General features: G+C 42.8%; 1 protein-coding gene across 5 annotated transcripts in view; it reads left to right on the forward strand.

Annotated features, from left to right (window-relative positions):
- grm8a (glutamate receptor, metabotropic 8a) overlaps positions 1-23601 on the forward strand; it is a 217486-nt gene that overhangs the window by 174111 nt on the left and 19774 nt on the right. For all 5 annotated transcript variants that reach the window (XM_034578406.1, XM_034578404.1, XM_034578408.1 and 2 more), the window contains exons 8-11: positions 13649-13788; positions 16270-16416; positions 18972-19393; positions 20427-20793. In XM_034578406.1, the coding sequence (XP_034434297.1) occupies positions 13649-13788; positions 16270-16416; positions 18972-19393; positions 20427-20793 (1076 nt within the window). The remainder of the gene's footprint in view (positions 1-13648; positions 13789-16269; positions 16417-18971; positions 19394-20426; positions 20794-23601) is intronic.

Below are 23601 nucleotides of genomic sequence, written 5' to 3' on the forward strand. Positions count from 1 at the left end.
TGGCTGCCTGTAAAATAGAATGTTTATTTTCTGAGCTGTTTTGTTTGCACAGTGATAAAACACATACGATAAATCACGCTGAGGGGCAAAATGTTGCAGCGGGAAAAAAAAAAGAGGGGTCTTTAATACCCTCATAATTTTCATTTTTCACTACAGAGCTTTGACACGCTGATTTATGGTGAACCGTAAAAGTGAACCCAGGTGGACTGGGGAATTTAGGCGGTGTCATCAAACAGCTTGTAGATTATTGGCACCTATATGTCATCTTTCAGTTGTCAAAGTGCAGAACAAATATCTTCTGTTTCCGAGGCCGGACTCTCCGCTGTATTTGAGGAGAGAGAATGATGGTGTTCGCCATTTTAAAGATGTTAAACTAGCTACTTCTGCCTATGTGTAAATCCCTTGATATATTTGTTTTCTAATTAAATGCAGTTTTATTATTGATGTGTTGACCTTGATATCCCGGAAGAAGAAGAGAAGGGGGTGAACATGCTGTGCAGCTTTATCTCTCTTTGTGTTTGTGGCACATAAATGGATCGAGGGCGAGCAAATAAGTTAAAGTTGCAGGAGCATGGATTCTCTTTCTCCCCGCTCGCTCTCTGGATCCATACCAATTCACCTCTCCAGCGGCGGCATGAGACAACAAGGCGGAGTGAGAGGGGAGGGGGATAATTTCAAATTGTCCGTGCAGTGATTGTTCCCCTGTTGGACCTGTATTGAGCCGCCTCGATTTACAAAGCCAAGCCTAACAGGCAGAAGTGTCAGAAGAGGAAAGGAGGTCGGAGAAAAGCAAGACAGGGAAACAATGTGAGGGACAAGTAGCCGATTAGGACGTGTCCTCCTGCTAGACCTGGAGGTGAACGTCTCCTCGAATACGATATTTATCTCAGAGACTTCCTTCGGTCGTTAGCTCATTGGTGGATCAATTAAGGAAAGTATTAGCTCCAACAATTATAAAATATGTGACAGTGAAACAGCCCTGCAGTTGTATCATTTTGCATTAAATAATGTATACAAACAGTGGCTGGTTTATAAATATTTATAGTTCTTTGGCTACATTTTCATTGTCTGCAAAATTGAAATAATACATCTTCATACACAGCAAATATTCAGAATAATGGCTTACCTTGAAAACACCTTCTAGATTTACCCCTGAAACACTGCGCGCACACACACACACACACACACACACTCAGACACACAGGTTGGTGCAGTGCAGAGCAAGTAAGGGAAACAATAAGGAAACGAACCCTGGAGCAGCAATGACACACTGTCCAGCTTTCATTTGTTGGTAAGTTGTTTATTGGCTTAAGCAATGGAAGTGTGATAAACAGGAACTATGGAACTCTGTGATTCTATCTGTTGAATCGGCTGCTTGATTAACTCTGTGTGTTTGCTGTTGATTACTATTAGAATGTTCTGTTTCCTCACCAACTCAGAGCAGATCTGTGCCACGTGATGGATGCAGATCCTCCCCTGGCTTTTCAAACATACACCTTGCGCCAATGTTTCTCGCTCCATCACTCTTTCTCTGTCTCGCTGCCGCCCCGTCCTTTTTCTCCTCCTTTCTTTCCCCGTCATTCCTCTGTCTTTCACTTGTCTCCTTGATTTTCTGCCTCACTTTTTCTCTTGCTTGCCTTTCACCACCTGTCCCCCCCCCCCACCCCCCCCCTTAGCTTTCTGTCACACTCTCGGTTGCTCTTCTCTTCTCTCACCTATCACTTCGATCCCCTGAAGACACAGCCTGATTGACTTAAGACTGAGCTGAGATGTCATGTTAGATTTTTAATTTGTGAGAAAATCAAGTTATTACAACGCCTTGCAACAGAAGTCAATGTCTTTTTGGTCATTTAAATCCCACATTTTAGAAAAAACAAAACCCACTAGTGTCTTATTTTCCCCACTAAAAGAAATTAAATATTATGAGTCCAGTTTATTTTCTAACATCTTGTGGCTGTGTCATGGAGAGAAACTCGCCGGTAGCGATCGTGGCAGGAGCCAAAGTAGTAAGGTTCGGTTAATTCCTGCGTCCCCTCCACTAACACGGAGGAGGTGGGATTTATGACCTAGATAGCAGGCAGCCACCAGGAGGCAATCAAGATGCTTTGGGGAGCTGCGATGACGTCCAACTTGACATGCACCCTATGGTTTTGGCACATGCTGCAGTTTCTGCACCGCCTTATTTTAACAGTAAGGTTATAATACAGTTACAACCAGCACACCCGAAGTTTCTCAAACACCTGAAGGGGGCAGTGCAGGAATAGACGGGCCACACTTCACAGATAGTGATCACTTTAATTAATGTTCTTGTTTGTTAATTCTTTACTTTGACTTTTTCATTTATGAAAGAAGACATGAGTAAAACTTTTGCATACCTTGATGTGTCCACATTCATGATCATCGGATGTGTTTCAGGCCCGTGATGTGATTCTGGGTTTAGGCCTATTGGATTTTAAAATGAGAGAAATAAGAAAAGTGGGGACAGCAGCTTCATTTCGACGGCAAGTGTGTGTTTGTGTTTGTCATGTGAGATAAAACTCTCCTTGTCATCTCATCGCTGGCAGCGTTTACCTCCTGCCAGCGGACAAGATGGACATCACCATGGGAACAGACTTGCACTAATTAGAGGGGCTTGACTTTGAGATGATGAACTCTACACCTGGCTGAACAACCTCAGGGAGAAGAAGAGGGAGGGATCGCGGTGATGACAGAAGGAGAAGGGAGGACAAAGCAGCCGGGGGTGGTGGTGGTGATGGAGCTCACATGACCTCAGAGAGGAAGAGGGTGGACGCCCCTCGGAGATGATGAACTTGACCGGGCATTTGTGAGCTAAGGGGGAGCAAACGAGACAGAGGGTTATGGGAGTAGGGAGCCAATCTGACTATAATGGCCTTTGAGGGAGATGGGGGGATGAAGGTATAGAGGAGAGAAACGTGAGGGATACAGGTGGAAAAGAGAGGGAATCAGAGGAAATGGTTGAAGAAAAAAAAAGATGAACGGCAGGCTAGGGAAACACTCTCCAAGGCCATTATGACTTTGGAGAGAGCATGTTGGCAGGAAAGACAGAAAAAGTGGAAAGAACGATGAGAAGTAGCATGTGGGGGCAGAGATAAAAACTTTTCCTCTAGCCAATAACGGCACTGGCTGGAAGGGAACTTTATTAGAAGAAAGTATAATCCATAAAGTCGATCCATTTGGCAAGGCCAGAGAAAGGGAGAGTAACTCGGTTCGTGCTGAAAGTGAAAAAGATGTGCAACGTAATACTTCATGACGAGCGGAGTCAAATGACCTTTCAGAAGAAAGCAGAAACGGAGAAGCAGAAAGGATGCATATCAGACCTAACAAGAGCACCGTGACCCCGAGAAGCAAGAGAAACCATGAGATGGATAGATTTTACATTTTAGTGTTTGGCATTAAAGAAGAAAGACTCAGGAGAGCGTGTTCACGTTGGGAGAGAAATAATACAGGAGAGCCGGGCAGACGGGTAACTTCCTGGGTCAGGGAGACATTAGAGAGGGCAGGACGTTTGAGGAACAGAGTTCTTCTCTTCAGTTTTTTGACTTTCATTTGTAATTTCCAGTAGTGGAATATGTTGGGAAATTGAAGGTGCAATAGTTTCAGTGTCAAACTTTTTTAAATTGAAATATAGACAAGTAGTAGGTAGGAAAATCTACCCTACCCACATTTGTAAGTATGTTGTATATATTTATCTGTACACAGAGAAATGTAAAAGCTATGATTTCAGTTTTTGATGTTCTCTAGTTGTGAAGGAAACTCAAAGTTGCTCTTTCCCTCATTTCCCAGTATTTAAGCTAAGCTAAGCTAGTTGAGTTACATTGATCTTTTCATCGTACTCTTGCCAAGAAAGCAAATAAGTGATACATTTCAAACTATCCCTCCAAACAATTACTCCGATGAGTATTTTTTAGAACATAGGACACAATGGGGATTCTCCATAGAAGAGATAAAGACCTATGAGACCCTTCGATCATCAGATAATATCAAGTAGCTGTCTCATAATTCACTGATAGTAGATAATTTGATTAAACGCATTTTGTGCAGGTCGTTTGCGATTTTACTCTCTCACACAAACACACTGACACACAATCTCCCTCTTTCTACCTGCTGCTCACTTCCAAGTAGCAGGTAGTAAATGGTGGATTATTGACGACCTTGCCCAGGCAGCATCCCCTTGTCTGCCCCGGTAGTGCTGCCTCTCAGTGAGCAACCCACGTACTGTATAAACAGCCTCTATGTTGTCTAATATTTATGATGGTATTATCTTTTCTTTTTTACAACTCATTTCTTAGTTTTACTATTTGCGGTAGCGGTGAGATCAATCCTGCCACAGGATCATTGGCTGAGTATAATTTTAGATGAGTAAAGACATCCACACAGAAAACAAACCCAGACAGGAGTTGTATCGAGTTCGAGGAAATGAGAGACGGGGATGATCATTTGTAATTGCATATCCTAAGACACCTAAATCTCACATCTGTGCATCTGTGCGGCTTCATTTATATTTACTGACACCATACAGTATAGTATTTCTGTGAGGCCTCTGTTGTTGAGAGATTAGTTAGGAAACCATGCGAGTCTGTCAACGGTAGAGACAGAAAATTACAAACACAACTAATCTTCTGACAGACGCAGCATTGTGCAGGTAAACACACGCACACAGACAGACACACACACCTGCATTGTTTTATTCTGATGCGTAGTTGCACCATCCTGTTTACGATGGATGCAAAAACAATTGGAATAGTAGAATGGTGAGGAAGGACTTGGTAGTGATGGATGAATAACGAACAGTGTGAGCCTATAGATGTATTGATCTACATAGCTGCTGCCGTGTGTGTGTGCGTATGTGCAAGATACTGCAATTTGCACTAACGTTTTTCAAAGGCCAATCAATACCAAGTTCAAAAAGCCAGAAAATAATTTGCACATTTCTGTTGCATGTACAGTTCACCCTCAATCATGTAAACACAGTCACCCACGCAATCATATACAGTAAAATATACTTTTATATACAGTGACTATAAGGTATCATATATCTCACAGGCTTCTGCAGAAAACTGAAACCAGTGAAACACCATTACCAGTCCTCCTCTCTTACTTTCTTTGGTAATGTGACTCCTTGTTTCTCTGTTTGCTTATTTCTGCCCTCCCTTGTTTTCATTCCCTCTGAATTTCTTTCCTCTCCCCTGTTCAGTGCTGTTTTGTCTCTTTTGATCAACCTAATAGTCGGAACTCTCCCTCGGTTTTTATCACCTTTGTTTTTCTGTTTAATCCTCTCCTCTTTTTCTCATTTCCTCCAAGACTGCATTGAATGCACATCGCGGTACAAAGAGCCAGTCTCTTGAATTAGTTTTTTGTAATTACTGGATTTTAGCGTACAAAGCTGGCTCCTGCTGTGTCCGCTTGTGTTTGTGTGTCCAAATAAGTTGGTTTTTGCATTTTGCATTTTTACAAGATACCCTTTAATTTCTTTATTTTTTTTCTCTCAACAGTAGTTCCTTCCTTAGAGACTCTACCTCAACCTTTATCTCACTTGCACTATTTAACCGACGTGTTTTGTTCTTACACAGGTCCATTTAAATGTGAATTGTTTCTTTTGCCTGTTCCATTACCTGCACTCCTCGCTTGTTCTGTTTTTCTGCTCTGACAAGGCAAAGTGAGAGCAGAGCTGCTGAGAGGACGGGTGACGATCTTAGAGGGAGGGATGGCTAGACAAAGTCCTTTGGAAATAGAGGAGAGGAAGGGAGAAAGTGTAGAGCAGTAGGGTGAAGCGAGGCCAGGAGGTAAAGCGTGAGAAGGGGGGGGGGGGGACGGAGAGACAGAATATGCTTTCAACAGGGGAGGAAGGAGGAAGGAGGAACAGCTGCTGTGGAAGGAGGCAGGGTTGGCTGTGAGGAGCGTTTTACAGAGTGAAGCTTGGAAACGAGACCGACAGCAAATAGTCTAGAAATTCACAATGGAGGAGACACGAGTGCAGAAATAAGAAATGAGGCTTGGAGTTAACCAGCTGTTCAGTCATGAGTTACGTCTTTCACTGGAGTCCACTGTGAAAGTGATCATGTTGCTGTAGATTATTATTTGTGTCTTATTCTCTTTTTTGTATTTGTTTCACTTTCCATTTTTTCCCCTGTTTTTCTGTCCCTTCTCCCCTATTAGTGCTATAGACACACAGATGGGAGCCTGTTGGCAACAACACAAGTGTCTATGGTGGCCCCGAAGTGCAAATCATAAAATGAGAAAACACAACAGCAAATGAGATACACACAAGACCGCATGGTAATGAGGCAACACAATGGCAAATTAGAAAATATATGATGGTGCACGAGAAATCGACAGCCAATTACAGAACACAATGGCGAGTAGCAAGACAACAAAACTGCGAATGAGACAAGACGACTGAATGAGAAAACAACGAAACTCTACAGCAAATCACAAGATGTCCAAAGATGTACAGTGTGTTTGTCCAATCAGCGAACGCTTTGTCACTAGGCACTTATCTTTTTCATTAGAGGGTAATGCCGTTGTGTTTTGGGGTTTCTTCGTTGTGTTTGGCACTTCAGGGCCTCCGTATACATCAGTAGTATTTATTCCCTAACTTTAATCACTAACCCAATAATCAGCTTATTCCCACTAAGGGACACAGCTTTTGTCCTCAATTAACTGGTGGATGGTCCAGAATTTGTACCCAAAGGAAGCCTATGACACACACACACACACACACACACACACACACACACACACACACACACACACACACACACACACACACACACACACACACACACACCCTCTCAGCCACATGTTTTAATAATGCATGCTGTGGTGTAGTTTTTGCATCTCCCCGTCACAAACACTTCGTCTCTGGTATGAAGACTTGCTATTCATCCTCGTTGTTTCTGAGGAGAACCAGCGAAGCCTCAGGCCTTTTTTTTTCACTCCTTCTGTTTCTCTTGTCTCGCTGCATCTGTAGTTCCAGCAACACAGGGAAGTCTAAGGCTATTCATATACTCCTCTTCCATCTGCCTGTGTCTATCTCTGTTTGCCGTGGAGGGTTTTAAGGCCCATGCTAATTAATATTCTCCCACAGTCGCGGGCCACTCTGTGCGCTGAGCAACACACGTCGAAACAGCTGTTTGTGGCTCGCAGCGCTCTCTCTCGCTCCAGCTCTCCCGCTCACTGACTGTCCATTCGCTTGGAGTTGAGGCCAAAAGTTGTATTTACAACCTCTAGAACGAAAAAGCATGAAGACTCAGATGTTCAGTCTGTCTGGCTGTGATCTCCTCCGCTCTGTTTCAGCCTCAGCGGGGCAGCTGTGTCAGTGTCGGAGGTGTTGGTTATACATACGCAAATAAATGGCCTTTTGGAAATTGGGCTCGTAGCGATCACTCTCACCTCCGAGATAATCGACCCAAGCCCGATTCACACATATTCTGTCTCCTTCGTCCTCATTTTCCCTCTTTCCTGCACGCACCCTCCTGTTTCACTCCTATCCTTCCTCTGTCACTCATCCTTCCTCAATCATTTTTCACCCTTTCTCTTCTTCGTCACCGTGCCTTTTCAAAGTAGCTGAGGTTCGAAGCGCCTCTGCTTTCTTGATTGCTGTTATCATCGTATCCCTCACATTCCTGATTCGTCTTTTCTCCTACTCATCCGTCTCCTGGGTGACTTTGATTTGAATCGGTGTGACTGACATTGACTGTGTTTGAACTAAGCGTCGAAGCAAATCAATCGTTCATCTACTTTCTTGTGCCTGATCTTACTGTTTCACTCGGATTTCACCCGTATTCCTCCTCTTTAAGTTTGTCTCTGTCTGCAAGTCGATTCCAACTAAATTTATTCATTCATTATTACATCTCCTGTTCCATTATTGAAGCGTAAGGTCGTGACCTGTGAGCTGGAATAGCAAATCTCGATGGAAGTTGTGAGAGTTGTAGGTTTTCTTGTGAAATTCTGTTGATCCCCAAAGGGAAAGCCTCTGACTGTGTGTGAGGGGAGGGGGGGGGGGCTACAGAGCGGCGCCTCCAGCAGGCAGAGGAATAGAAAGTTGCTCGAGGACACTTCAGCAGAGCCCTGTGCTGCAGCGATGCCTTGTTTCTCCTGCTTAGAGAAAACCTGGAGAGTTAAAACAAGTCTAATAAAACGTTTGCTTGCACTTAAGGGACGCACACTCCCACACACACCCTCCCCACGGCTTCAAGTGGAGGCATTAGCCATTCTTGCCACGCTTTAGCAGCCCAATTTCCCTCCAAATAACAACCTCAAGCTCCGCGGCTTTCGGTGTTGTGTTAACATGCTTGTGCCCTCTGGCCTCTCCGGTGTTTTCTGTGTCATTTAGGAGGTTGTCAGCTTGCTCTGGGTTATGCAAAATGAATGCAGATGAGACGGAGAAGAAATTAGCATCCCGAGAACTTACTTTGCCCGAGCAGAATGTGAATTTTGTAGTGTGAGACGATGTTGGTTCTGTTGCTTTGTTGTTTCGCTACAAACACAGTATTTGAAAATGTACATTTAAAGTATATATTGAAGTATGAAACATTAAGTGCTGTTGAAGACTGTTGTGTGACTCTAGTGTACATGTATACAATACAGCGTGAACATTTCTGCAGTGCGGCATCTCCCTTTGAATAAATGAACATAACGGGTATCACTACAGGATGAGGTAGAGGTGTGTTGCCAGGGCAACAGGTAAATCACTTATTTTTCAAGGTCGTGCCCACTAAGGCGGAAGTTGGGAAAATCCACATGAAGATATGTCAGCGCTCCGACAGTCGTGCCTCACAGTGCAGCCAGATTCCATTAACACATTCACAGGTGTGACGTGCAGTTGTTTCCACGTCTCTGCCTTCAATAAGACGAGCAGTTGAACTGTGTTTTAATGTTCTTAAAATTAAAGGATAAATCTACTTTTTTTTCCTGATTAATAATAATATTTTTATTTGTTTAGCACTTTTCAATACAAGTTTTAAAGTGCTTTGCAACAAAACAATATTTGTTAATTTCATGGACTGTAAATTCAGATGGTGACAGCTCCAGGAAAGTGAAGCCAAAGCATCTCGATAGCCCCCTTTTGGCTGTCTGCAGTACGATTCATAAACCAGCCTCCTCCATGTTAGTGAACGGGACATGGCCTGTACTCAATCCTCAATAAAATAAAATCTTCTCAAAGATGGTTTCTGTCATTTTAGGTAGTTCTCATCGCACAAACATAAGTTTAAATGTTAACTTTTTCAGCAACTTTGGTAGGGTTAGGGTTAGATTGCTAAATCGGGGGGAATTGGATATATCGTGGCTTCATTTCTGGATAGTTGAATGGAGATGCAATTCACCATCTCCCATATGTCCTCAGTTTGTCAGTTGTGAATGTTTTGATGCATAAACAAAGCGAAACCCAAATGCATCCCTTCAACCAAAACATTAATCAGAACTGATGAGCGGTTGTCAGCGACCTGTTTTCCCAACACCTTGGCGAGATAATGCCGGCACCTGTCAGGCCCATTGTACGTGTGTTTGGGGTAATTGCGGCGCCTTTTTAAAAAAGTCTGCCGTCTTTATCCACCTTATTCTGAAATTTGCAGCAAGCGATGCAAACACCACGAGATTGAATAATCATTTCCTACTCAAGGTAACAGCATTTGATTTCAGAGCAAACCGTCTGCTTTTTACTTTGCATAATTTGAAGTATCTGTCAGCGTGTCTCTGCTCCAGACAACTGTTTTAGTCACTGCATCCTAACAAGCTCTGTGGGAGCACGATTGGTGTAAAGGGAATATTAGAGAAATGTCAGTCAGCAGAGATCTGAGGGAAAGATGAGAACTGGGTGAGAAATAAACCTTTTTTAATGTTTTACTCTTTTACTGGTGCCGGAGACGGACTGGCCAATCAACCCTGGCAGGTCCTTGTGGTGGAGCCTGCAGTGTACAATCTCTGATGTGATCATTTTTTTGTGATGTTTTCTTTCAACCAACCGTGAGGAATTGATGGAAATTAAGGGGAAAGAGGTGTTGGGTGGGGAAACAGAGCAAATTAGCAGATTGATTGAATCAATGTGAGACTGTGTGGTCAGTGGAAGGAAGGTGATGACAGCCAGAGCCGCAGAAGAAAATAGTTACTTTGGTCAGAGGAAATGGAAGAAAAGAAACAATGACATGAAACTGAAACTTTGTTGGTTTTAGTTTTCAGTCTAATGGACGTGAATGTTTCCTCTGGCTAACTCCTTATTACTGGGATGGAGTAAACAGAGAAACCCATTTTTACCCTCATTTAGCACAGAGGATGGGAGAGAGTGGTAAGGGAGGATGGAGGGAATACGGAGTAAAAACAGGAGGACATTTGTAGGAGAGGAAATAGAAGAAGTTGGAGATATTGGGAGGGGATGCTGGGGAAATGAAGCAAGTTGCAGAGGTGGATTGTAGAGGATTAACAATGCATGGATAGGTGCTTTGTGCTGCTACGTTGTGGCTATGTGGCCTCTAGGGTAATAGCTGTGTCCCAATTCAGGGGCCACATCATTTGGAGGCTGCATTTGAAGGCTGATTGCATCACAGTTGCTCGACTAGGCTGTCACATTTCGAAGGCTCCTTCAAATGTGTCTTTTCATTCCTGAGCAAACGGAGGATCCAACAGGTGGATCCTTCAGGGGCCAATCTATTCCAGGAATTCAATTTGTGCCCATGCTGAAGCTAACAAGCTAGCTGTGCGGGTTGCTGAGCTGCAGTAAGTTCAGCTCCCCAAGGTAGTTAACGATGTTATAATAAGAGTAGGACAAGCTGGTGACGCAAGAAGGGAAAACCTTCGAATACCAGACCACCTTATTTCGTCTCGACCCCCGGACTCCTCGGCCTATGGTCTGCTCCAAGATCATTGGAGTCAAGCAAAGACAGTTATCTTCCCTCCGGGAGAATCAGGTGAAAAAGAAGGCAAAGCATTTTACCAGCCAACCTGATCAGGTTTTGTCTCATGAGTTCACGGTTGTCTTGTATCTCCGAGGAGAACTAACAGATAGTCTTTCATTCCTTCTGCTATCACGCTACTAAACTCAACTCATTTTAAATGCCATCTTTTATCAATGTCTTTTGTTGCTATTTATTTTATCCCTCTCTCGATGTTCTTCTCCGACCTCTGTTTGTTTGTTGACCTGTGCTTTTTGACACGTATCATATTGGATGCTGTTTGTGTGATCAACAGGGGAAACTGCAAATCAATTGCTTAAACGATCAATAAAGTTTGTTTGAATCTGAAACTTTCGAATGATACGACCCTTGAATTGAGAAAAAGCCATTATTGGGTGTTTTTCAGGTTTGTTAGGTTGTCACTAGTTGGTGGTTGCAGTTGTGCCCTGGTGACTACTGTGGTTGCTAGGCCAGTTAGTTGCCAAGGTGTCTTGTGGTTTTTGAGGGTTGCATTGATGAATCGGTCGTTGGACGCTAGTACGTCTGTGTTTGTTGAGGTATATGAGTCAGTTAGCTGAACATGGTTGCTAGGGGGAACTGCATGGTTGCTAGAGGGTATTGTGTGAAAACATCAATGACCCCATTCTGTGTATTTAACACATAGCAGGCACAGTAATTAGGTCTGTGAGCTGCGTGTTCCCTGGCAAGCACATTGATACACAACCAGCATCTTCAGTTTTAGAATTAGAAACATTCTTTTCAAAGTAATGGAATTTGAAATGTGCCAATAAATGCCAATTAAACATCTCCCACTGTGGAACTATGGGATATCATGCCCTATTCCAGAACTGAACAAAAGGCTATGGTTTCAAAGATTTCAAACCTGGGAAACAAACTGGTGCAGAGTGATGCAGTGGGGGAACAGTGACTACATTGAACACTCAATGTTCAATGTAGTCAAAAATGAATAAATAAATAAAGTTAGCAAAGATTAGAAATGTCTGTCGGCCTGTCAAAACATTATGCAAGGCTTCAAAACTTAGTTTAAATCATGCACAAACTTTTTTAGATTTCAAGCTTTCAAATGGAGAGATTCAACTTTTCAAAGCCTTTTCTTCAGTTTTGGAATGTGGCCCGAAATTTATCCCACAGAAATTGGAGTGAAAAATAACTAATTGCAGAATTTTAACCTAGTTTGTGTTTTTTTTTAGTTACAGGCAAAATAAAAGACTGAGCAAGGCAAAGATACAATATTGTAAAGTATCAGTTGTTTAAGTCTGGTAATTTTTAATGATCATTTTTATAAATTATGTCTATGAATTAGATTTGTTTTCGGAAATTAATTAGGTTCAGACATACATTAGCTCTCAGAGAAACGAAGCTCATTCATAACTTGATAACAATGAGAGATTGAGACAACTAATTTTATCTCTTATCAATCGAGCCTTCCTTCATCTGTCTATCTCTCTCGATGAGACTCGTACTCGATCGTGCTCATTCTCTCGCTTCCACTCAATAAATGAATGTGTTTCATTACTTGTGGTCACAGTGAGAGAACCCTCACATTTCTCTCTTTCTCCCTCTGTCTTGTTTGTTCTTCTCTCTGTTCATCTTCATCACTTTTATTTCATTCTTATTTACTCCGACCTTTTTTTCTCCTTTTTTCAAATTACTTGTTTGTTTGTATCTAACTCATTCTTTATTTCTGTGACTTGTGTTCTGTTAATATTCTCTCCTCCTCGCAGAAGTGCATTCGTTCTTCTGCTGTGTCGAGTCGAGTTATTAGCCGTTCATTCTCTTTCACCCTCTTAGTCAATTTCTAATCTTCACCCTCGCGCCGTTTCACACTCTGCTGCTTTGCCTCCAACTGGTAACAGTTTTCATATATATCCTCAGCATCACCATATCAGTGACTTATAGCGCACAGGTAGAATTCCCACAATGCCCTTCTTTCCTCACATGTACACTGTAATTGGATTTCCTTTATGCTACGCCCGATGCGGCGATTTGATTGTATCGCTACATAAAAGAAGGCGAGTAAGACGGAGAGGGAGCAGGATACAAAGTTTGTGTTGAGCCTGATTGGCAAAGAAAAAAACCAGAGTAAACCATAGAGGACATAAACTTATTCATGCTTGTGCGTATCTAATCACACACACACACACACACACACACTGAGTTACAATACACCACAGGATAGGGGGAATATCACTTAATAGATGTGTTTACAGTATTGCTCTGTGTGTTGGCCTTTCTGCAGACGGATAATGATACTATATTAATAATCATATATTAAAGGTATAATGATTATTCTATTAATAATCATATATTAATAGTATAATGATGAATGATTTAGGTCCGTATCACTGTATTGTTTCATTTTAATTTAATCTTTTTCTAAAACCTGTGACACCTTAAGTGATGTTTGTTGTGATTTCTGTCTTCAAAAAGCTTTTTAAAAGCTTTGACTGAGGGCATGCAGCCTCTTTTGTTACCAAGTTAACATTCCAAGAGATGATGATTCAGATTTTTCTATCTTTCTTTCTGTGGAAGAGGAAACATAATTTTTATCAAAGATTTTGTCACCAAATATCTAAAACCCTTTGTCCTTTTTCTTACTCTGCAGCAGCTGTGTGGTGATCAATAACAATAGAGCCATTTGAACACAAACCATCTTGTAATAGAGTCATATTGAAATATACCAAGTTGATCATCTCTCCACCATCTGCTGTTTCCAGGAAGTGCCGGTACACCAGTGGTTTTCAATGAGAACGGAGACGCTCCAGGAAGATACGACATCTTCCAGTACCAGATCACCAACAAATCTATTGCGGAGTACAGAGTCATCGGCTCCTGGACCAATAAACTACACCTCAGAGTAAGATTCTCACCCAGATGCAGAACGATCCATGCTGACACTAGCAACAAGGACATGAACAAACAATAACTGGAATGGCACCAGAGCTCACACCTCCTCCAAGGCCCAACAGTTAAATTCAATCAAGCTGCACCATATCACACACTACTCACAGATATCAGTTACCCAAATGTGTCAGATTGTTTTCCATCAAGGATCCATGACTTGTTCCATGAGAAATCTGTGAACATGTTAAAAACTAAAGAAATCCTGGATCTTCCCCTGTGTCCAGATCTCCACCAAAATTCATGAAAATCAAAATCTGGAGCGATCAAGGGAATGGTTAGACTTAAGAACTTGCCAAAATATTTGTAATTAGGTATTGCAATGATAAAATAATTTTCCGATCTAAAATTTTAGTCCAAAACATATGTTCTTGAATATGTGTTTCAAGTTCAATGCATGTTTACGAATCCAAAATGTGCAATGTGAGGCATTTTTCCACCTAACCTGCACAGAATCAAAGTTCAGCATCACTGTGACCCGCTGCTATGAATTAGAAATGCACAGTTTCTGGGCTCAGGTGATTCAGGAGGGAAAGTTAGATCCCGCTGAGCGTTATTGTTCAAAAAGTTTCTTATATATTCACAATGTAAAGTCTTGTGCAGGGAGATACTCGCACACCCACCCACACAAAGTTGCACACCTACTGTAGATATAAACAAAACTCCACTTAAATGCTCGCACAGAAACTGGAGTTTACACCTGAGCCTCATGTGCAGCCGCACAAAAAAGCATAATTTAATCCAGGAGCAGACGGAGGTCTCATAGTTGTAGTCACGATTTCTCACTCACTGACTTACACACTCACAGCACGTTAAAAATCCACCTGGGAGCAAATGAATAGATAAGAGGACTGCGGCCACATCCACGATGTTTTCCTGCTGCAGATATACCTGGCGTCCACGCTACTCCGGAGTTTAAGAGCTGCTAAACAGTTCGGAAACGCTGCTAGCCCTGTTTTAGTTTGAAAACTCCGGGGCTGTGTTTGAGTCTAGCTGCGCAAAAACGAAGAGATTTAGAAACGAAGACGTAGACGCTCACAACCGCTTCCTGATTGGGTCTCTGATGTGGAGCTAAAACACTTGTGTAGACAGATTTTCAAACTAAAACTTAGTGGAAAAATCCGGTTAGATTTAAAGGCGCAGTGCAGGTTTAGCAGCAGGTAAAAGTTTTCCTTATCTTAGCACCGTTTGCATGTTTATAAGAGAGGAAAGATTGGTGCAATGGTCTTATGGCAAATGTTTGGTTGGATGAACAGTATTTGGACACAAATGTACAGTAAAGTTAATGTTACTAATTAAAACAGAATTCCATTATAACTATTACACTGTCAGCTAAGTAATTAATGGAGGAGAAGTTCATGACCAGGACTATTTTGTTTTGCCTCGTGCATAATTCATGGTTATTGTTATAGAACACTGTGTGTGTGTGTGTGTGTGTGGAAAGTTTAAAATAATGCTTTTATGCACTAACACACACACACACACATTCTTTGACTCCTATCTTAGTGAGGACACTCATTGGCATAATGCATTTTTCCCCAACTCCATCTTAATCTGTTTTTAAAGGACATGGGGTGATTTAAAGGGAGTGATCATTTGGTGCACATGTTTACCCTAATCTAATTCGAACCCCGAAACCAAGTCCTACACCTTTAACAGCCCTTTGAAAAACAAGTACACACACGCAAACACTTAATTTTCTTTCTAGCTCCTCTAATTAGTGTGTTTCTCCTGCCGGATACATTTGCAGCACTTGTAACTCAATGGTGTGTGTGTCTGTGTGTGTGTGTTTGTTTGTTTGTATGTATGTGTGTCAATGATCAAATCAAGTCCATTCACTCCGTCCCCCATGAGTTTTCCCTCCTAACTAGTTTCGGTTGGTACATTGTGTGCCTTAAAACTGTAATGCTCTATTTTTCTCTGCCCCCTCGGCAACGGGGGAACCTCCGGGACTCTAATGACCGAGTTTATTACCAGCACTCGCACACATAACGGCAAATTAAAATACACCCACACACCCATACACACCAGACATATGTAGAGCTTAGGAGATTACTTCAATGCCAGCGTGACACAAGCACAAATCAATAAAAGGCGCACGTGGAAGACATAAACAGACACAAAAGGAAATACAAATGGTGCCAGATCTGATTATGGTCTGATTGCTGGCTTCCACTCTCGCTTGTGTTAGTTTCGTGCCCGGTGGCGCTCAGGAAAATGATCTGAGGATCCGCTCGTGCTAATTGCTCTCCAGTTTGCCCCGAGGAAACACTTTCTGCAGGTACAAGGGGAAAACGGAGCGTTAAAGGCCCGTTAACACACAGTAATGTCATCTCGAGCAGATGGCTGCCACTTCAATCTCCCAAAAGAGAGTGGAAAGTTTTGTTTTTGCCACGTAAACATAGTTTTTTATCCTGTTGCTCATCCGATCGTCTAGGTGGAGGCCATGCGTTGGAAGACAGGCGATCCATCTCTCCCACCATCTGTATGCAGCATACCGTGCCGCGCCGGCGAGAGGAAAAAGGTGGTGAAAGGTGTGCCGTGTTGTTGGCACTGTGAGCGCTGTGAGGGATACCACTATCAGGTAAATATATCTGGAGAAAAGCTGAGTCCGTCAAGATGTAAGGATTTGATCTAAATAAGCCAAACTGTGACTGATATGCAATGAAATCTGTTAATCTTGCAGAATCCTTCACATCACTTTGCTCTACAGGTCTGTATGAAATAGGTGATCAAACTTCTCTCCGTGTATGCAAGACCCTTTTACATTTTTTTTTTGCGGAACCAGCTTCTGTTTTATTTTGGTTTCTTCATCCAAAAGTTCCCAAAACCAGACGCCGCTCTTTTAGAATCGTCAGCAGACAAATTTGCTTTGATTTCCCTGCGCTTGGCTCTGCTGTGGAAATGCTGGAGGCTTATAACACTGTAAGGATGTAAGTTCTTGGGGGATTTAAGTTGCTGAAACTTTGGGTTTGAAAAGCAACAATTGTGATTTTTCTCTAAAACATAATGTTTTATTGAAGCTGCCTTTTTTTTAAAGCTTGATGCCAAACAAGAAGCGGTCCAATGCAATGCTTTCAGGTGATCAACGGCAGGTTGATTTTGCAGAAATGTAGAAAATGATTGATGCATTTTTCATCAGTGCTTCTTCATTTTAGCTCTTAATTTTTTTATTTTTACAAAGTCACCTGGTATTACCCTGATTTGTAGATTATCTTGAATGTTTGTGTTTTAAAAGCAAAACCTCGAGAAGCTTTGAAGGCGCTTTCACGCCGAGCTTGTTTAATCTAGACGATGATGTGTGGAGGTGTGAAAGGCACCTCGGACCACAGTGTGGACTTGCAGGAAGTGTAGACAGTATTTGTATATACAAGAAGAAAAGAGTTTTCTCACAGTAGTAGTCAAACCGGATCAAATGTGAACACTGTAACAAAGACATGAACTTTGGTTCGGACCATGGTGCAGACTGAGGTCAAACAAATGTGTTAAAAATCTAGATCTTGACCAAATGTCCAATCTCAGGAACTTCCTGCTTTGCTCTGAAAGGTACTAGCACTTCAGCTGCTACTACGATACTAATGCTTCAGCTTGAAGATCTGATGCAGTAACAGCTCTTTGAAATGTGTCTGCTCTCTGACAGTATTTGCCTGCTTCCTCTTGCTCTACAGCAGAGTCCTGTCCCCCCTGTGTAATGAGGATTTTATGTTCCAACACATTTCAGGTCAACCCCCCCCAAAAAAAACGAGTATACTTTGGTGGCCCCATTTTAAATTCACATATGCAGGACCAGCCCCGCAGATGCAATTATAGCAAATGGGAGCACACAAATTGAGAGGAGGGAGAAGGGTCCGATCACACATGATGAAGATACACCCCCCTTGTTAATTACATCATGGTAGGGGACAATTTGGCTGCACATCATCCTTCTTATGGAGTTGGGGGGGGGAAGAAAATCCGTGAGTAAGCCAGTGCACGTTCAAGAGCCCCTGAAGAAAAAGAGCAAATAGCTGCCCTATCAGCAGCAGGCGACGCTTGTCACCGAGAGCGATCAATACTCATTCTGCAGATACATGCATTTGCTGTAAAATCAATAATGTGGTGACACGTTTACTGTAGATTTGGGATTTTAGCAGATTGGAAAATAGTAAAAACATGTGGACGAAAACAAGAAAGCGAACCATAGAGCAAGTGTACAATAAATGTGTAAAATGTGTGATTTATTTTACAGAGGTAAATAACTCACAATGTGTCTCGAGTGCTCGGTTTATAACTTTGCTGCTGAGATCTTCCTGGATGAAAGCCTGTGGGATTTACTGCATATTTACACATATAGAAGCTACATACAGATTTAACACAGCTTTGAGTTTTAAAACAAATTATTTGTGACAAAGTAAGGTTGCACTCTTTCAGATTTGTCTTAAGCTGCTTTCAGATATGCTACTGAAATGTTCCATAAAGGGCTGTATGTGAGAATGCAAACGTCTGAGTCGGTTGCTCCGTGCAATCTCCACGACATTTCATCCCAGCCGCTTAGAGAAATGTATGGATAATGTCGGTATGAGAATACAGCAGGAAATTGTCTGGAAATTGATGATGCGTTGATGGCGTTTCTAACGTGCAAGGGATGAGAAACTGGAAGAATATTTAAGGATTAATAAAACAAAAGACATGAGATTTCAGAGCTTTTGAAGATGAGGGACAATGCCAGCGTTATTTAGTTAATTTAAAGGAAGACACTTTTTTCCCCCTTAACATCACGTCCTGCCTCCTGCGTCAACTCTGTCCTGAACGTTCCAGATACTTTCCTGTTGTTGTTCCTCATATGCGAAAGGCAAAGGCAGCTAATATTGTCCTGAGCGCATGTGTGAAAACAGCTGTTTTGTTTTGTTACTCAACATCTGGCTCCTTTCCTGTCGACTCGATCCGTCTCACAAAGTGAAATTTCCGAAAACTAATCAAGAAAACTGACAACTCCTATCACCTAAATCATCTATTCAATATCTTCTTGCATATCCAGTTAAGTTTATGGTTTATACTTTATTTTTACGAGAGAGGTGAAGTATTCAGTTTGATCCATATAAATTAAAACCGTTTTCCATCCACCTCTAATTTGAATGATTTAAACTGTGTCTCCTCCAGGCCTCAGAGTTCACCTGCGAGCTGTGTCCATACGAGATGCGGCCCGATGTCAACCGCACCGGCTGCGTCGCCATCCCCATCATCAAGCTGGAGTGGCACTCCCCCTGGGCCATCTTCCCCGTCTTTATTTCCATGCTGGGCATCATCGCCACCTCCTTCGTCATCGTCACCTTCGTCCGGTACAACGACACGCCCATCGTGCGAGCGTCCGGCCGGGAGATGAGCTACGTGCTGCTGACGGGCATCTTCCTGTGTTACGCCATCACGTTCCTGATGATCGCCACGCCGGACGTGGGCGTGTGCTCGTTCAGGAGGATCTTCCTGGGCCTGGGGATGTGTTTCAGCTACGCCGCCCTGCTCACCAAGACCAACAGGATACACCGCATCTTCGAACAAGGGAAGAAATCCGTATCAGCACCCAGGTGAAAACACTGCACACACTCTGCGTTTGACCCCTGAGTGGATGTGTGTTCAGCACAAACACAGATTTTGATGGGTGTAGCGGCACCGAAGGTCACTGTGAGTTTTTATTGCACCGAGATGTGTGTGTTCACATGAGGACTTAACCTCTGCCTCTTCCTTACAAAGCTGCTTGCAATCATTATTCATCATTTATCTGTGTCATACATTATGTATGAGTCATGAACTCGCACTCACCTATTGTACTGTTTTTACTCAGTGTGAGTAACGACGGGAAAGAGTATCAACTAAGTGACTCAAATGTTAATGCTGGATTTCAAAGTGCTCAGGTTCATGTACCTGCATCCATTTTTAAAAAGCACCGCCCTGCTGTTAGAGTCGTTACTGTTGTACTGATATTACACATGCATACATTTCTACAATAGTTGATTTCCAAAATGTTCTGCCTGCTGTCCAGGAAGGCTAGGTGAAATCCTTTAGTACTTTTAGTAGTAGGCGATGACTCCTTTCCCATTGACAGTAGAAGAATTTTCCTCTCTGCTTTTTCCTGCGGTGCGTCATGTTCTACACCACAAACGCATAAAATCAGGACAACCGTGTGAACTTGCGTCATGTTTCTATAATTGCTAATCAATGTTTCTAGCATGCAACGGACTCAAAACTGAAAAGTATGAAAAAGAGGTGCTATACTTGCAGAAGATGATGATGAAGATTATAACTTGGAAAGAGCTTTTGGCGATAAGGGTCGATGCAGGTGTCGATGTGCTTTGAACAAAAACACTTTTTTCGTTGTTGTGAGCGCATCTGGACCCAGTTGTGGATATATGTTCTGGGGTTTATCTCCGAAAATGGCTTTGGTGTGGGTTTTCTCTGGGATTGTGTATGGCTGTATTTTCTTTTTTTTATTTCAAACGCCTATATGATATTAAGAGCCATCTATCGTAGCAAAGGGTTCCTCCCAATTAAATTGTAACCCTGGCAGCATTATTCCCTTGCGGCTCCACCTCCTCTTACCAGTAATCTTCTCCTCCCCAGGTTCATCTCCCCCGCCTCCCAGCTCGTCATCACCTTCTCCCTGATCTCGGTTCAGCTCATGGGAGTCTTCGTGTGGTTCGCCGTGGACCCCCCGCACACCGTCGTGGACTACGGCGAGCAGCGGACCCAGGACCCCACGTCGGCGCGCGGCGTCCTCAAGTGCGACATCTCGGACCTGTCGCTCATCTGCTCCCTGGGCTACTCCATCCTGCTGATGGTGACGTGCACGGTGTACGCCATCAAGACGCGAGGCGTGCCCGAAACCTTCAACGAGGCCAAGCCCATCGGATTTACCATGTACACCACCTGTATCATCTGGCTGGCGTTCATACCCATCTTCTTTGGCACGTCGCAGTCCGCAGAGAGGGTGAGTTTGTGCATATCCGTGTAGTTTTTAAGTCAAGTACGTATATACTTTGACCTGAATCGTTTATTTTTCAACTTTAATAGTATCTTTTTGCAGTGTGCGTGGAAATAGTGGATGTCTGTACTTCATCCTCAACGTCTTCAGGGTTTCTGCAAAGTGTGTGTGTGCGTGTGTGCGTGTGTGTGTGTGTGTGTGCGTGTGTGTGTGTGTGTGTGCGTGTGTGCGTGTGTGTGTGTGTGTGTGTGTGTGTGTGTGTGTGTGTGTGTGTGTGTGTGTCAGTTGGATTACCCTGTATATGGCCTGTATTGGATTTAAAGCAATTTTCTCTGGGACATCAAAGACTTTCAGGAACTATGAATGCAGAGTGCGCTCTGTATATATTGTGTGTGTATATATATATATATATATATATATATATATACACACACACACACAACCCACACATATTGACTCCATAGAGGGAGTGAAGGATTTAGATCCGTTTTGTGTGACACTCTATGCCTTTGCGTAACAGAATAATTCACCGGGTTGTGATGGTGTGTTTTATGTGCCCTCTATGACCATAACTAAACTCTCTTCAGCCCACTTTGCAGCATTAAGTATTGGAATCACTTTTTTTTTAATCATAAATTTACACGTACAGCTTTGGCAAAAAAAATGCTCCTTCTCCCACTTGCTGAAAACGTTCCCCCCGGTAAAAACGTCACCGCCTGGCATCCGGAGACAGATGTGTTTTACAGCTGTAGCCCGGCTTAATGTCCAAAAACCTCCTGACAATTTCCTGTGAGTGCTAAGTGGATTTTTCTCTTTGTCTGATCGACTGGATCCTTGGTCTGAAGCCTTGGTCAGGTCTTGTAGAGCTTATCCCCCCCCGCCCCCCCACCAACCCTTAGTCAATTATTGATGGCTGTGTGTGAGTGAGATGCAACTGTCACGAGGTCGAGGTGTGTGTGTGTGGGCAGCCTGTTCTGTACATTCAAGGCTCATGAAAAATAGGAACCTTGAATGAAGGTGCAATAAAATACACACGATACAACATGTGGATATTTTACAAGTTGCGTGTACATTCTTGTGTACACATGCACAGGAGAAGGAAGAACATCCGTGTATCTCTCAGAGAGTATGATGGAGTAACACGTTTTTAAAAAGGTGCGTTCTCAGTTTAGCACCAGAAGGTTTTCGAAGGGATACACACGCTTAAAACCAAAAGAAACACACTAATCTTAATCATAACACTACACCTACTAAAGCCCTGCGTTTACTGGAGCTAAAGCATCGGCACTATATTGATTCCATTTCTTGATAGTGTGACTATTCTGGTTCGTACCAATAAAACACTTCCTACGCTCATTGAAATTCATGGCAGGTAATAGATTGCAGATTTCACAGTATGTATTTCACACAGCTGAACACACGTAGCTCTGTCGATCGTAAATGAGCACATCCGAGTCGGGTAAGCAGTAAACACACCTACACGCATGGTTGGGAACACAGAGATAGCACTCAGGTTTCAAATACATCACAGCATGCACGTATACACCAAAGAGATACACATCTTAAACCCAAAGCTCTCTCGGAAACATTGGCCGTTATTTAATTGAATGTACAGGTCCACATAACTTGCGTAAAGCGAGGTTGCCTTGAGATAGTCTGAAATGGAATAATCTTGTCCCATTGGGTTTTCCATTTCTACATACAAGCTGTATGTCCACTAAAGGATCATGTCTTATCCCATCTTACCCCTCGAATAAACATCAGTCGTTTCCCGCTCTCAGCCCCTTCTCCTTTCTGTCGTCACATCAACGTGATCCTGTCCCACAATAGGGAAACAACCCTTTTTACAGAATCTTTCATTGTTTTTTCCTGTGTTCGCTCTCATTTATTATCCAAATAAGCCATGGAGTTATAGAGTAGAGGAGTAAAGGTTTTAAGTAGACAGCTAAACAATTTGAATGGCTTTATGTTTCTAACCCTTATATGGAAGTGGTGATAGCTATCGGTGTTATATTGGCTTAGGTTAAACCCTTGGAAAAAACAAATACATACACAAAATAAATTATATAGAACTTCTTTTATTATCGAGTCTGAAACAAATGACCTTTGTCCATTCATGCCACGGGATATGACGAGTATATTAACAACTATTCACTTTCCCTTCACAAACATTGTAATCCAGCAGTGGGTTTCAAACAGGTGACCTTATGACAACTGGCAGCTTCACTGACACAGACCCCGCTCATCTTCTGTGACTCCATGACCTCGCCTATGTCATAATGAGCTTTTCACCATTTGTGCATGCTGGCGCGGTTTGGCCCCTTCAGGCTGTGCCCACGCAGCTGCCTGTGCACGCCTGCGTGTATCTGACGCGCTGAAGCGTCCGGCCCTCGTGGATAGGCTGAGCGGCGTCCACGGTATGCTTGTTCAGCTAATTAAGAACGTCCACCAGCGAATAAACGTGTATCTGCCTGCGAGTGCGTTCGTCTCGTGTGTTGTGTTTAATTGGAATATCCGCCAGTGCACATTTATGTCTCTGCGTATGTTGTTTCTAATTGGACGATCCTCTGGAGTATGTGGCAGCTGGCTGGCTAACAGAGAGCAGGAGACAGGGAGGAGAGCGTAGTGGAAGGAATAAACAGGTAATGATGTGACTCGCTGATGGGGCTTTAATGAGGAGAGCTCTACCAGGGGCATAGGTTCGCTTGCGGGGTGGGATGCCACTTGAGAAGCTCGCAGAAACTGCTCATTTGTTAATGCCGGGGAGGTTGCGTTGAGGCTACTGTCAAAACAGTGGCTTCTACAGTAGCCAGG

This window comes from Hippoglossus hippoglossus, chromosome 23 (genome assembly GCF_009819705.1).
Source record: "Hippoglossus hippoglossus isolate fHipHip1 chromosome 23, fHipHip1.pri, whole genome shotgun sequence".
In the NCBI taxonomy this organism is placed as follows: domain Eukaryota; kingdom Metazoa; phylum Chordata; class Actinopteri; order Pleuronectiformes; family Pleuronectidae; genus Hippoglossus; species Hippoglossus hippoglossus.